This window comes from Chiloscyllium plagiosum, unplaced genomic scaffold (assembly GCF_037043375.1).
Source record: "Chiloscyllium plagiosum isolate Xiang-an unplaced genomic scaffold, Cpla_swu_hap1 HiC_scaffold_3, whole genome shotgun sequence".
In the NCBI taxonomy this organism is placed as follows: domain Eukaryota; kingdom Metazoa; phylum Chordata; class Chondrichthyes; order Orectolobiformes; family Hemiscylliidae; genus Chiloscyllium; species Chiloscyllium plagiosum.
In genome coordinates this window covers 53,942,773-53,954,873 of record NW_028270141.1, presented here as the reverse complement: position 1 = coordinate 53,954,873, position 12,101 = coordinate 53,942,773, and the positions used below count along the sequence as shown (strand labels likewise).

Here is a 12,101-nt window from a genome sequence, read left to right as displayed (position 1 = left end):
TGGAAGAGACAGCGAAACTCAGAAAAATTATCATCTCCAGAGAATTGGTGCTAAATAAATTCTTGGAGGTGCACCGAATTGACTTAATCTTAGGGTCTTAAAATAAATGGCTCATGAGATAATTCTTGCACTAATATTAATTTTTCCAAACTGCTTTGTTTTGGAGGTCCCATTAAATGAAAGGTAGAAAATATAACTCCTTTATTTTTAGTGGAGACAGGAAGTTCCAATCTACAGGCCAATAGCTTAACATCTGTCACAGGGAAAATATTAGAAGCTATCATAACAAAGTTATAGCAGGCTCTTAGATAAATCCAAATGGTCAGGCCCAACAACATGGCTTTGTGTAAGGGAAATCATATTTGGCAATCCATTGGAGTTCCTTAAGAAAATAATATGTGCTCTGAATAAAGTGGAAATGGTGGATTGTATTGTATTTAGAATTCCAGAAAACATTGGATGAAGCACCACATGTAAGTTTATTGCAGGAAATAAAAGGTCAGGTTGATAGTACGCAAAGAGTAATGTGCCACAGGGGTTGTTCCTGAGGCCTCAACAATTTACAGTTCATGTAAATGACTTTGATGAAGGGGCTTCAGTTATGGCTGCCAAACTGGCTGATGATGCGAAGATCAGTAGGAAGGTAAATTGTGTAGACAACATATGGAAGCTACAAAAAGCATAGTAAAGTAAGTGGACAAAAATCTGGCAAGCTGAGTATATTGTGGAAAAATGTAAAATTGTCTATTTTAGCAGGAAGAATAATATTGAAGCTTATTATCTAAATGAAAAGAGGTTGCAGGACTCTTCGATACAGAGGGATGTCCTTCTGAATGAATGGCAAACCATTAGGGATGCAACTATGAAAAGTAATTAGGAAAACTCATCTTATTTAAGGAAGGATGTAAGTGCATTAGAAACAGTTAAGAGAAAGTTCACCAAACTACTATTTGGAATGGATGAATTGTCTTACGAAGAAAGGCTAAACAGGCAAGGGTTGCATCATTGGAGTTTAAAAGAATAAGAAGAGACTTAATTAAAATATAAATGATTCTAAGCAGTCTTGATAGCGTATATGTCGAAAGGAAACTTCCTTTTCTAGGACAATATAGAACAGGAGTCACAGTTTAATAATAATGCATTATCCATTTAAGACAGAGATGAGGCAAAGTTTTTCTCTTAGGTAGTTTGAGTGTTTTTGGATATCTCTTTCTAAAAAGGTGATGGAAGCAGAATCTTGAATATTTAGAAGACAGAGTTAAAGAGATACTTGCCATGTGTTTGGGATTGTGGATTTGAGATTACAGTCAGATCAGCCATGACTTTAATGAATGGTGAAACAGCCTTGTGTGGCTGCATGTCCTACTTCTGCTCTTTTATATTGAAGTCAGGCTTGGTTAACATTGAGATGTTGGACTCCAAACTGGCATTTCCATTCATTTCTCCAGGCTGGAGAATCCAGCTGGGAAATGGGCTTGCTGCTTGAAACAGGCAGCTCATTGAGCAGAACATTTTAGGCCCCCTTTAAAACTGGAATCTGCACTCTTCTATTCTTTCATAAGATGTAGATCAGCCTTTAGTGTCCATCCCTAATTGCCCTGGAAAAGGTATCAGTGGGCTGCCTTCTTGAACTATTACAATTTATGTTGTATAGTGTGTATCCTTAAGGAGGGAATTTCAGAATTCTAATCCAGTGTCAGTGAAGGAACAGCAATTATCTTCATGTCAGGATGGTTTATGACTTGGAAGGAAAGATCCAGGTGGTGATGCTTTCCTTTATGTCCTGACCTTGTCCATCTAGATAGGATTTGGGAGGTGCTTCAGAGGATTGTTGGTGAGTTGAAGATGTACATCTTGTATCGAGTATGTTACTTGCCACTTCTAACCCTTAGCATGAAAATTGTCTAGATTTTACTGCACATAGATATGGACTGTTTAAGTATCTGAGGAGTTGTTAATAGAACTGAATGTCACACAATCATCAGTAGTTATCCTCACTTATAACCTTATGATGGTGTGAAGGTCATTGCTGAAGTGCAACTTGAGCAATAAGGCTGCTGATTCTATATTGGCACTATTATTGCCCAATCAATGCCAGACAGTGTAAATCAAAACTAGAAGCTCTTATTTCCAATCTATTTTTCTGGGCTTTCTTTACTCTATTTCAAACTAATACAGTTCATACATTTGGTAAGATTTAACTAAAATAATCTGCTAAAATCTACATTCCCAACTCTCCTTATTATCTAGTCAACACAGACAGCACTGCAGTTTCTCCATACTAATCTCAACCTTCTTTTAATCAATCTGAATAATTCAGTCTACATCTTTGTTATAAGCTGTCTTGTATTCAGGAATTATTCATGATTTTTCTCCCTTTGCACCCTCTCAAGTGTGTCAACATATTTTTCGATGTAAAGTGACCAGAGCAGATGCACATTTTTTAATATGGTCTTAATTAGAGGTAGAATTAACATGAGATGCTCCAACCTGTTGCTTGGTTTATTATGGCCAAATAATCCCTTAAACCTCCATGATTGCTGTCTCACAAATCCCTGCTCTGTTCAATGATGAATCCCAATTGGATTGCTTCTCAGTATAACTATTCATAAAGCAATCAGGATTTACATTTTCCCCTCTTAAAATTGTTTTTTTTTTATGTTCTTTGCTTTTATGCTTTCCACTGGCAAATTTATGTTTTCTTGCCTACTCCTAGCTATCCTTCATTGTATGGTGGTGGATCATGTTGCCATCTCAAATACTATCTTTGCCAAATTGTGTTGAATGTTGCCATTTTTTTACTAGAATCTCAGGTCTTCCTTCAACCCTTAAGAGACAGTCAATGCTAAATGCCTGTGTTTCTTTACACAACTGTATTAGTATTTCCTATACTAATAGGAAACAGTGGAAAATAGTGGATGGCATGGTGGCTCAGTGGTTAGCACTGCTGCCTTACAGCCCCAGGGACCTAGGTTTGATTCCAGCTTCGTGTGAATGTCTGTGTGGAGTTTGCACATTCTCCCCATGCCTATGCGGGTTTCCTCTGGGTGCTCCAGTTTCCTTCCACAGTCGAAAGATGTGCAGGTTAGGTAATATTGGCCATGCTAAGTTGCCAGTTGTGTTTAGGGATGTGTAGATTACGTGCATTAGTCATGGGAAATGTGAGGGATTGGGCCTGGGTGGGATACTCTTTGGAGGGTTGGTGTGGACTTGTTGGGCCAAATGGCCTGTTTCCACAATGTAGTGATTCTATGAATTCCAGACAGATTCTATGCTGAGCCATATTTGAATATCATAGAAAGTGCAAAAGAGGCCATTTGACCCATGGAGTCTGCATCTATTCTCTGAAGAGCACCTCACCCAGACATAGCCCCCCACCCTATCCCTATAACCCTACATTTACCATGGCTAATCCACCTAGCCTGCAAATCTTTGGACTGTGAAAGGAAACTGGAGCATGGGAAAGACTTGCACACTCCACACAGACAGCCATCCAAGGCTGGAACCGAACGTGGGTTCATGGTGATGTGAGGCAGTGATGCTAGCCATTGAGCCACTACACTACCCCAATGACTTCTGCTTTCTTCATTTCAATTATCTTCCCATCTACCTCCTTCCTAGTTTATTGGCAATCTTTTCAAATAATTCTTTGAAATATTTACATGGAGACTATCTGTTATCTATCAAGCTACAAACTCACTGCCCTCTGTAGAGATGTCCAGTTATCACAGAATCACAGCTTTGTTAGTATGTAAAAGAAGACCACTTGGCTCATCACATCCTCACTGATGTCAGTGCATTTTAACTAAGTGCTAGCCTTCTGCTCTCTTGCCTAGTCTCTGAAAGCTTGTGCATTTTTTCTATTTGAATAATCATCTAATGTTGTTTTGAATGAGTAAATTGAAGCCATCTCTACTATACTTTCAGACAGTGCATTCCAGACCATAAGTACTCACTATGAAAATGCTCACTCATGTCATATTTGCTTCTTTCCCAAAATTCTTTAAGTCTGCTCTCTGGTTCTCAATCTGTATCCACTTTCACCAAACTCTTCATGATTTGAAATTGTCTAGCAAATCTGCTCTTAGTCTTCTCCTTTCCAAGGAAAATGGTCCCTAATTCTCCAATCTTTCAACATAACTAAAGTGCCTCATCCTCATTTTTGTTAACTTCTTCTGTACTCTTCAGAACTGTACACAATTCTCCAACTGAAATCTAACCAATATCATATACAAGTTGACCATAAACTCTATGTTCTTACATTGTATGCTTTACCAACAGTTGTCTCTACTTTCCTGTCACCTTTAATGTCTTATATACATATACACCTAGTTTCCATGGTCCTGCACATCCTTTAGAATAGTAATTTTTATTTTAGATTTTTTGACCAATTATATTAATCTTACTCAACCTGTTCAGAAACGTTATTATACATCTCTGGAACAGGTAGCTTTTGAACCCAGGCCTCAGAGACAGGGATACTGCAACTGCACCACAGGAGCCCCAGTCTTTATGTTATGCTTTCTCTACATATTCTTTGTACCCAGATGCATCATCTCCCCATTCTCTGCCTTGAACTTTATCTGACACCTATCTCTCTACTCTATCAACATTACAACATCCTTTTGGAGTTCCATACTGTCCTCACAGTTTACAATTCACCAAAGATTTGGGTAATCTGCAAACATTGAATTTGCGCCATTCACACCAAGACTGAGATTTTTTTACAGGAAAGATAAGAAGAAGCAAGTGTCCAAGTACAAACCTCCTGGAAATTCCACTATAAACCATTTTCGATCTGAAAACTATTCATTATACATTACTTTTTGTTTCCTACTCCTCATCAATTTTGTATTCAGTTGATACTCTTTCTATTATTCCATGATACTTTCCTCACAAGTCTGTTGTGTAAGGTCAATGTACACCACATCAATAGTTTTCTCCTTATCAACCCTCTCTGTTACCTCTTCAAAAATCCCCAACAAGTTAGTTAAGCATGATTTTCTCCTCCCAAATCCACACTGATTCTTCTGTTACTTGACCTACTTGGCTTACCTTATTCCTAAGAACCAGATCTAGCAATGCCTGCTTTCTTATTGGATTGGCACATACTCTGTAGTAAAATCTCCTGAATGTGAGGAGAATTTAGGAACACTTGGCCCTTACTGACCCTAACACAATTACTATACCAGTTGATATAAGGGCAATTAAAGTCCCCAATAATAACATCTCTATGATGTTTACACTTCTCAGTAATTTCGTTACAAATTTGTTTCTCTAGATTCTTCCCAGTTGGTAGTCTATAAAGTATATTGAGCAATGTAATTTCACCCTTTTTCCTCCTTATTTCCAACCAAATTGATTCTCTTCTTGAGCTCTCTGAAACATCCTCTTTTGCTGTTTTGCAATGGTCTCCTTATCTAAAATACACCCATATTTCTTCCCTCTCTTCTAATCTTTATGAACACCTTGTAACCATGAATATTTGACATCCTGTCTTGCCATTCCTTCAGCCAGATCTCCATTATCACCCACAGCATCATAATGCCACAAGGCAATCTGTGCCTGTACCTCGTCAATCTTATTACTTTCATATATTTGCAGTATAACTCTGATTTACATTTCATTCATTTCTCCTTTGTCGGAAACTCCACCTACTAAACTATATTCTCTGCTCTAGTCTGGAATACCTCGCTCAGCATTTTGTGCACCCTACTATTTTCTGATATTCTCTACTGGTTCCAACACCCCAGCTGAGCTAACTTAAGCCCTCCCCAAAAGCACTAGCAAAATGGCCACAAGCAACTCATTCTCAGCTCTGTTCAGATGCAATATAGATGGCTTGTCCAGGTGCCAACTCCATCAGAGCCAGTCCTTGTGTCCCAGAAATTTAGAGACTTCCTTACTACAACACCTTTCTATTCATACATGCATTTGTGTTAGCCTTCTATTTCTATGCTTACTTGGACATGGCACTGGTAATAATCCAGAGATTACAAAATTTAGAGATTCTATTTGCTAATTTTCTGCTTAGTTTCCTAAATTCAGATTGCAGGACTACTTTTGCCTATCTACCTTTTCTCATTTGTACTCAACATGGACCACAATCTCTGGCTGTTTGTCTTTTCTGTGAAGAATGTATTGCAATCATTCAACAACATCCCTAACACTGAGGAGGCAACATCCTGGTGTCACATTTATATCCGAATAAGCGCCCCTCAATTCCCTTAAATAAAGAATCCTCCATCAGTGCTGCCTTCTTCTCTAATAGCATATTAAAAAACATAAGTAATTCAGAAATTATTGAGAGTAACTCATCTCCCATTTCATGTCCACCATCTTCAAAGCACAAGTCAAAAATGTGATAGAATATTCTCCACTTGCCTGGATGAGTGCAGTTCCAACAACACTTTAGAAATCTGACAACATCCAGGACAAAACAGTCTGCCTGATTGGTATCCTGTCCATTATCTTTAACATTCAGTCCTTTCACCATCGATGCGCAGTAGCAACAGTGTGTACCACCTACAAGATACACTATAGTTACTCATTACGTTTCCTTGATAGCACTTTCAAAAGCCATGACCACTACTACCTAGAAGGACAAGGGCAGCAGATATATAGGAACACCACCATCTAAGCAGCTCACTAGGCAATATCACTGGGTCAAAATCCTGGAACATCTTCCTTTAAAAGAACAGTAGGAGGATTTACAACCCAACCATTACTAACAGTTCAAGAAGGCCACCACCTTCATGAGGGCATTTGATGAAGGGCAATAAATGCTAAACTTGCCAGTAACACTCACAGTTCATAAAAGCATTGTGTAGTCCAGAAGCTAGGTTAGAACAGGTTGCAGGAGCTGAGTAGATGGGAGAATGAATGAAGTGGGAGTTCGAAAATCTTCCTTAATCAAGTGAACCTGTTGAAAGTTCCTCTTTTCCACATGTAACTGTGAACAACTTGTTCAACCCTCTTCCCCCTGCTCAATATCTTACTCATTTTAAATTGCCATCAGTGGATATCATCTGCTGTGCTGTTAACAGTTTGTATACAGTCAGGAACAAACTTTTTGGACAAAGCTTGAATGTAGTGCAGCCAATTAATTCAATTAAATTGGACAGATCCATGATATTGATTAATTTTGCCTCCATGGAGTTGGTGTATTGCCATTCCCTGCAGAAGGAATTAAGCCTGTTGGCTGAAGGTTTTCAGTGAGATCTGTTTTGGGATTTACCCTTCTGTGTTGAAGCCTAAATAGGTAATGTTCACTGCGCTGGTAGTCTCCCATGAGCATTGTAGCTTGTGCCAGAAAAAAAGACTGAGGGGTGATGTAATGGAGATCTTTCAGATTATAAGGTGGGGGGGGGGTTGATAGAGTAGATATAGAGAAGATTTCATTTATGAAAGAGTCTTAAATCTGTGTCCATAAGTATAAAGAAGCCACAAATAAAGCTAATAGGGAATTCGGGAGAACGTCTTTAACTGGTTTGAATGTGGAGTTCATTGCTATATTGAGATGAATATTGAAGGATTTAAGATAGATAAAGCTGTGTAAAGACACGGGAGGGAAAAGAATGGAAGGATACTGGAAGAGTGAGATTAAGAGAGCTGAGAGCATCAACACTGCAATAGACCAACTGGACCACATGGTCTGCTTCTGTATTGTAAATCCCATGTAATTTTACATCAAATACTGAACTAGCTTGAAGTGGCATCACACTGACAGAAAGCATTTTCATTTATACTGGTATGCCTTTAGTAATAGGCTGTCCCTCGAGTATATTTAATGATTTGCAGAGAGGTAAACCTATGGAGAGTAACCTGATTCCTCAGCATGTCAAGTTGGATGTGATAGGAGGTTTGACTTGAAGACTTAGGCTTTGATAACAGCAACCTGGGCATTCATTAGCCTGGGTTTGAGATCTGTATCAATGGGGCTTGGCTAACCACACACTTGTAGTTGCCATGTACTGTAGAACAGAACACCATTTCTCACAGAAGCAAATGGAAAGCATCATTCTACAGGTCAGAATATTTTACAAGGGCTTTAGTGACTCTTATAACTGATCCTGTTCAGAGACCCATCTCTTGTTATAATTATGTTGTGAGACTAATCTTGAGCTACAGCAGCTGAGGCAGGGATTATACTGGACCTCAGTCTCAACAGTATGGGCCTGCTCTTTTTCTCCCACCACCATTCTGCATCCAGACTGTCACTCACCCAGTGCCACCTCCTCATTCTGCACAACCCTCTGAGGTGCAGGTACCTGTCTCCGCGCTCGGCATAGCTGGTGCTGTGAAGACTTGGCTTTCTCAGAGTCACATAACGTTCTGGCTTTCAGATGTCCCAGGCCTACAGAAGAAGAGCACATCAGAATGCTGCCACCGAGAAGCACTCTCAAATAGTTCCCGCAATGGCAATTTGAATCTTGCTATATTCTAGTGGTTCAGTGACAGTGAGTGAAAGTATTGGAACACAATAGAAATAGCCTCTCTCCTCTGGTCCCCCAGTGAGTTCAATAAATTCAAAGCCAATCTTGATCAATGCATTACAGGCCTTGTTGTGTTTGAAATACAACTTTCCAATCTTGGTCTATGCTTCTCAATTGATTATAGGTTAGAATTTCCATGTTCACAGATCAAATGGCCTACCACCGCTTCTCACTTGTGCATTCTCTCAAAAGACTATAACTAATGGATTAAAGAGGACCAGAAGACATGAGTTGGAACTCCCAGAAGATTAAAGACTGACTGGACATTAAACAGTTTCTAGCCTCTCAAGGTATTGGAGTGATTGATCCATTAATGTAGTTGGTGCAGAGCCTGAATGTTTTCAAGTAGGAACTATGCTGATTCCTGGGCTAGGTTTAATTGTCTGAAGGGAGCCTGGACTGATTGATACAGGCATGGTGGAATGTCCCAGTCAGTGAGTTCCTTCTTGGTATCCTTTTCTAGTTTTGTCTATTTTGTGCTGAAGATAGGAGAACAGATTTATGACATTAAAATTTTAGGAATCACTTTAATTTCTCATGTAAATATCTTTATTTAGGACCAAATTTTTCAGCAACATGAAATAGTCAACTTTTACATGGATAATACTTTCAGATTCACAATCAGAAATTGCTAGAAAACCTCAGGTGGTCTGACGGCATCTGTGGAGAGAAAGCAGACTTCACGTTTCAAGCCCACTGACCCTTCTGCACATCATCTTCTTTAGTTCTGAAGAAGAGTCAGTGGACCCGAAATGCTAATTCTGCTTTCTTTCTATAGGTGTTGCCAGACTGGTTGAGTTTTCCCAGCAATTTCTGATTTGGTTTCTGATTTCCAGCATCTACAGATTTTTGGGGTTTTTTTTGTTTCACATTTTGAGGTAATGTAATTCATTCCTGGTCTTCAGAACAGCTGACAATGAACTCCAACACTGGTTGGTGTCCATGGTGCTGAATTCAGCAGGAACCGGCTGTCCAGGCGCATATAACAGGATTTCTGATGTTTAAAAAAAGAGAAATTGTGAATCCGCAAGCCCTGCTATTATAACTAGTCCAAGGCACAGTATATGAAAAATTAAGGATTTTGGGAGATAAATTATGCATTTACAGTTATAGAGTCATAGAGTCATGCAGCATGGAAACAGACCCTTTACTCCAATCAGTCCACGCCAACCATGTTCCCAAATTAAACTAGTCCCATCTGCCTACACTTGGCCGATATCCCTCGAAATTCTTCCAGTTCACGAACTCAGTCAAATGTGTTTTAAACATTGTAACTGTATCTGCATCCATCATTTTCTCCTCTCATTACACTCACGAACCACACTCTGTGTAAACGGGTTGCCCATCATGTTCTTTTCAAATCTTTCTCCTTTCACCTTGAAACTATGACCTCTAGTTTTGAACTTCCCCACCCTAGGGAAAAGAGTCTTTTCATTCACTTTTTCTATGCCTTTTATAATTTTATAAACCTCAATAACCTCAACCTCCTGCAGTCCACTGAAACAAGTCCCAGGCTTTCCAGTCTATCTTTATAAATCAAACCCCCCATTCCTGGCAACATCCTAGTAAGTGTTTTCTGAACCCTCTTCAGTTTAATATAACAGGGTGACCAGAACTACACATGGTACTCCAGAGAGTCCTCACCAATGTCCTGTATAATCTCAACATGACGTCCCAAATCCTATACTCAAAAGTATGAGCAATGAAGGCAAGCATGCTAAATACTCTCTTAACCGCCTGTGATGTTAATTTCAAAGAACCTTTTATCTGAACCGCCAAGTCTCTCTGTTCTACAACAATACCCATGGCCCTACCATTAATTGTGTATGCCCCGTCCCTGTATACAATACCTCACATTTATCCAAATTAAGCTCCATCTGCTGCTCCGCAGCCCATTGACCCATTTGATCGAGATCTCTTTATAATCTTAGATGACCTTTTTTCCTAACCACTATGCCACCAATTTTGGTGTTATCTGTAAACTCACTAACCATGCCTCCTACATTTATTCCAAATCATTTACATAAATGCCAGACAAAAATGGACCCAGTACCAGTCCCTGTGGAACAGCACCGGTCAAAGGCCTCCCCAAAAAAGGTTTCTATACACTGGAACAACTATTACTGGAAAATTTACAATACATGCACAAAGACCATTTACGTACGGATACAACGTGTTACAGAACTAAGGTAAATGGAGTTGGAATAAATCAGTGATGATCAAATGGAATAGCAGAACAGACATAAAGAGCTGAAAACCTCCTTCTATTCCTTCGATCAGTCAGCTGTGAAGACAACTGTTTACAGAACTGACAAAAGCATGGCAAAAGATGTGCAATGTTCAGAGTTAACAGCTAAGTGGGAATTTTTCTAAAATTCTAAAAAATCCTCATGTGATGCACCATCAGCTCCCAAATAGTATAGGCACAGGCATCTCCAGGCTTGCATTCAGCAGCTTCTTTCAGATTGTCTGCCTCAACGCGGAAAATCAGAGGTGAATAGTTGAATTACTATGCCTACAATTACGCCTTCGTATCCCCCAATGAAAGTAAGCTGATATAGCTTTTCTAAAGCTGTTGCCTCTACAAGTGGCACAATCAGCAGCTGTGGGCTAATTTTGGTGGTCACCTACTTGGTCCTTTTCCCCCTGATCTTAACATCCTTAACTTCCGTTACTATTGGTGTTCATACCTTCAGTTACATGAGAACCCTCAACTCTGGGACACACCCCATCCAAATCCCTTTACCTTGGCATCTCTCTCCTCTTTCAAAAGTCTCCTTATCATCTCTTAAATCCTTTTTGCTCAACTGTCGAATACTGATGTATGTAACTTCATGTCAAATTTATTTTGACCATTGCTTTTGGGTAGCATCTTACAATGAAGACAGTTTGTGAATGAGTCATCAAAGTTAACTCTGTTGCTGTCTTCACAGCTATTGTTAGGAATTCTGAGAATTTCCAGAAATTTTCTGCTTATATTTCAGATCTGCACCTTCCACGGTATTTGGATGTCCTTCTTGTTCCCATTGAAATTACTTGCATCACAATCTCTTCTGACGTATCTCTGCTGCTAAAGCTTCTTCCATTAGGCTCAGATTTGACATTATCCAAGCCAATAGCATTCCCTTTCCCCTCTTGGAGTTTGAATATTACTACTGAAGCATCTCTAATTGTCAGCTATGGCTGCTGGTAGTATTCATACCTTGGAATGAGAGAGCTGTGAGTGAAATTCCCACTCAATGAATTTGAGTTAAAAAATTATCTTGCAATACAGCACAGATAAGGGTTAATCAACTCATTGAATCTGTCTTGTATTTAATCAAGGTAACTGAGCATCATAATCCCCATTGCCTTACCAAGGGACAGGCAAAATAGAAAGATTCATCTTAGTCGAATAAGGCGAATATTACTGAGGCATAACTACTTAATTCAGAGCTAGATTTTGTTGAATAAAAACCCCCTTTCAGAGTAGTTATGAGAAAAAAATAATAGCAATGTTTGAAGGAGATCAGAGGAGTTGTGTTGCCATCATGTACATCTCCACCAACATCCGCAAAAACAATGAGTTGATGAATTGATGCATTTCTCAAGAAGTTTTCAAGGGTC

The 12,101-nt window shown here is 39.2% G+C and overlaps 1 protein-coding gene across 13 annotated transcripts in view; it reads right to left on the bottom strand.

Moving 5' to 3' along the window:
- The window catches only part of adgrb3 (adhesion G protein-coupled receptor B3), an 858,467-nt gene that overhangs the window by 509,593 nt on the left and 336,773 nt on the right, over positions 1-12,101 (bottom strand). For 10 of the 13 annotated variants that reach the window (XM_087979341.1, XM_087979352.1, XM_087979359.1 and 7 more), the window contains exon 3: positions 8,225-8,356. The exons of the other annotated variants lie outside the window; for them this stretch is intronic. In XM_087979341.1, the coding sequence (XP_087835467.1) occupies positions 8,225-8,356 (132 nt within the window). The remainder of the gene's footprint in view (positions 1-8,224; positions 8,357-12,101) is intronic. 13 annotated transcript variants of the gene reach the window in all.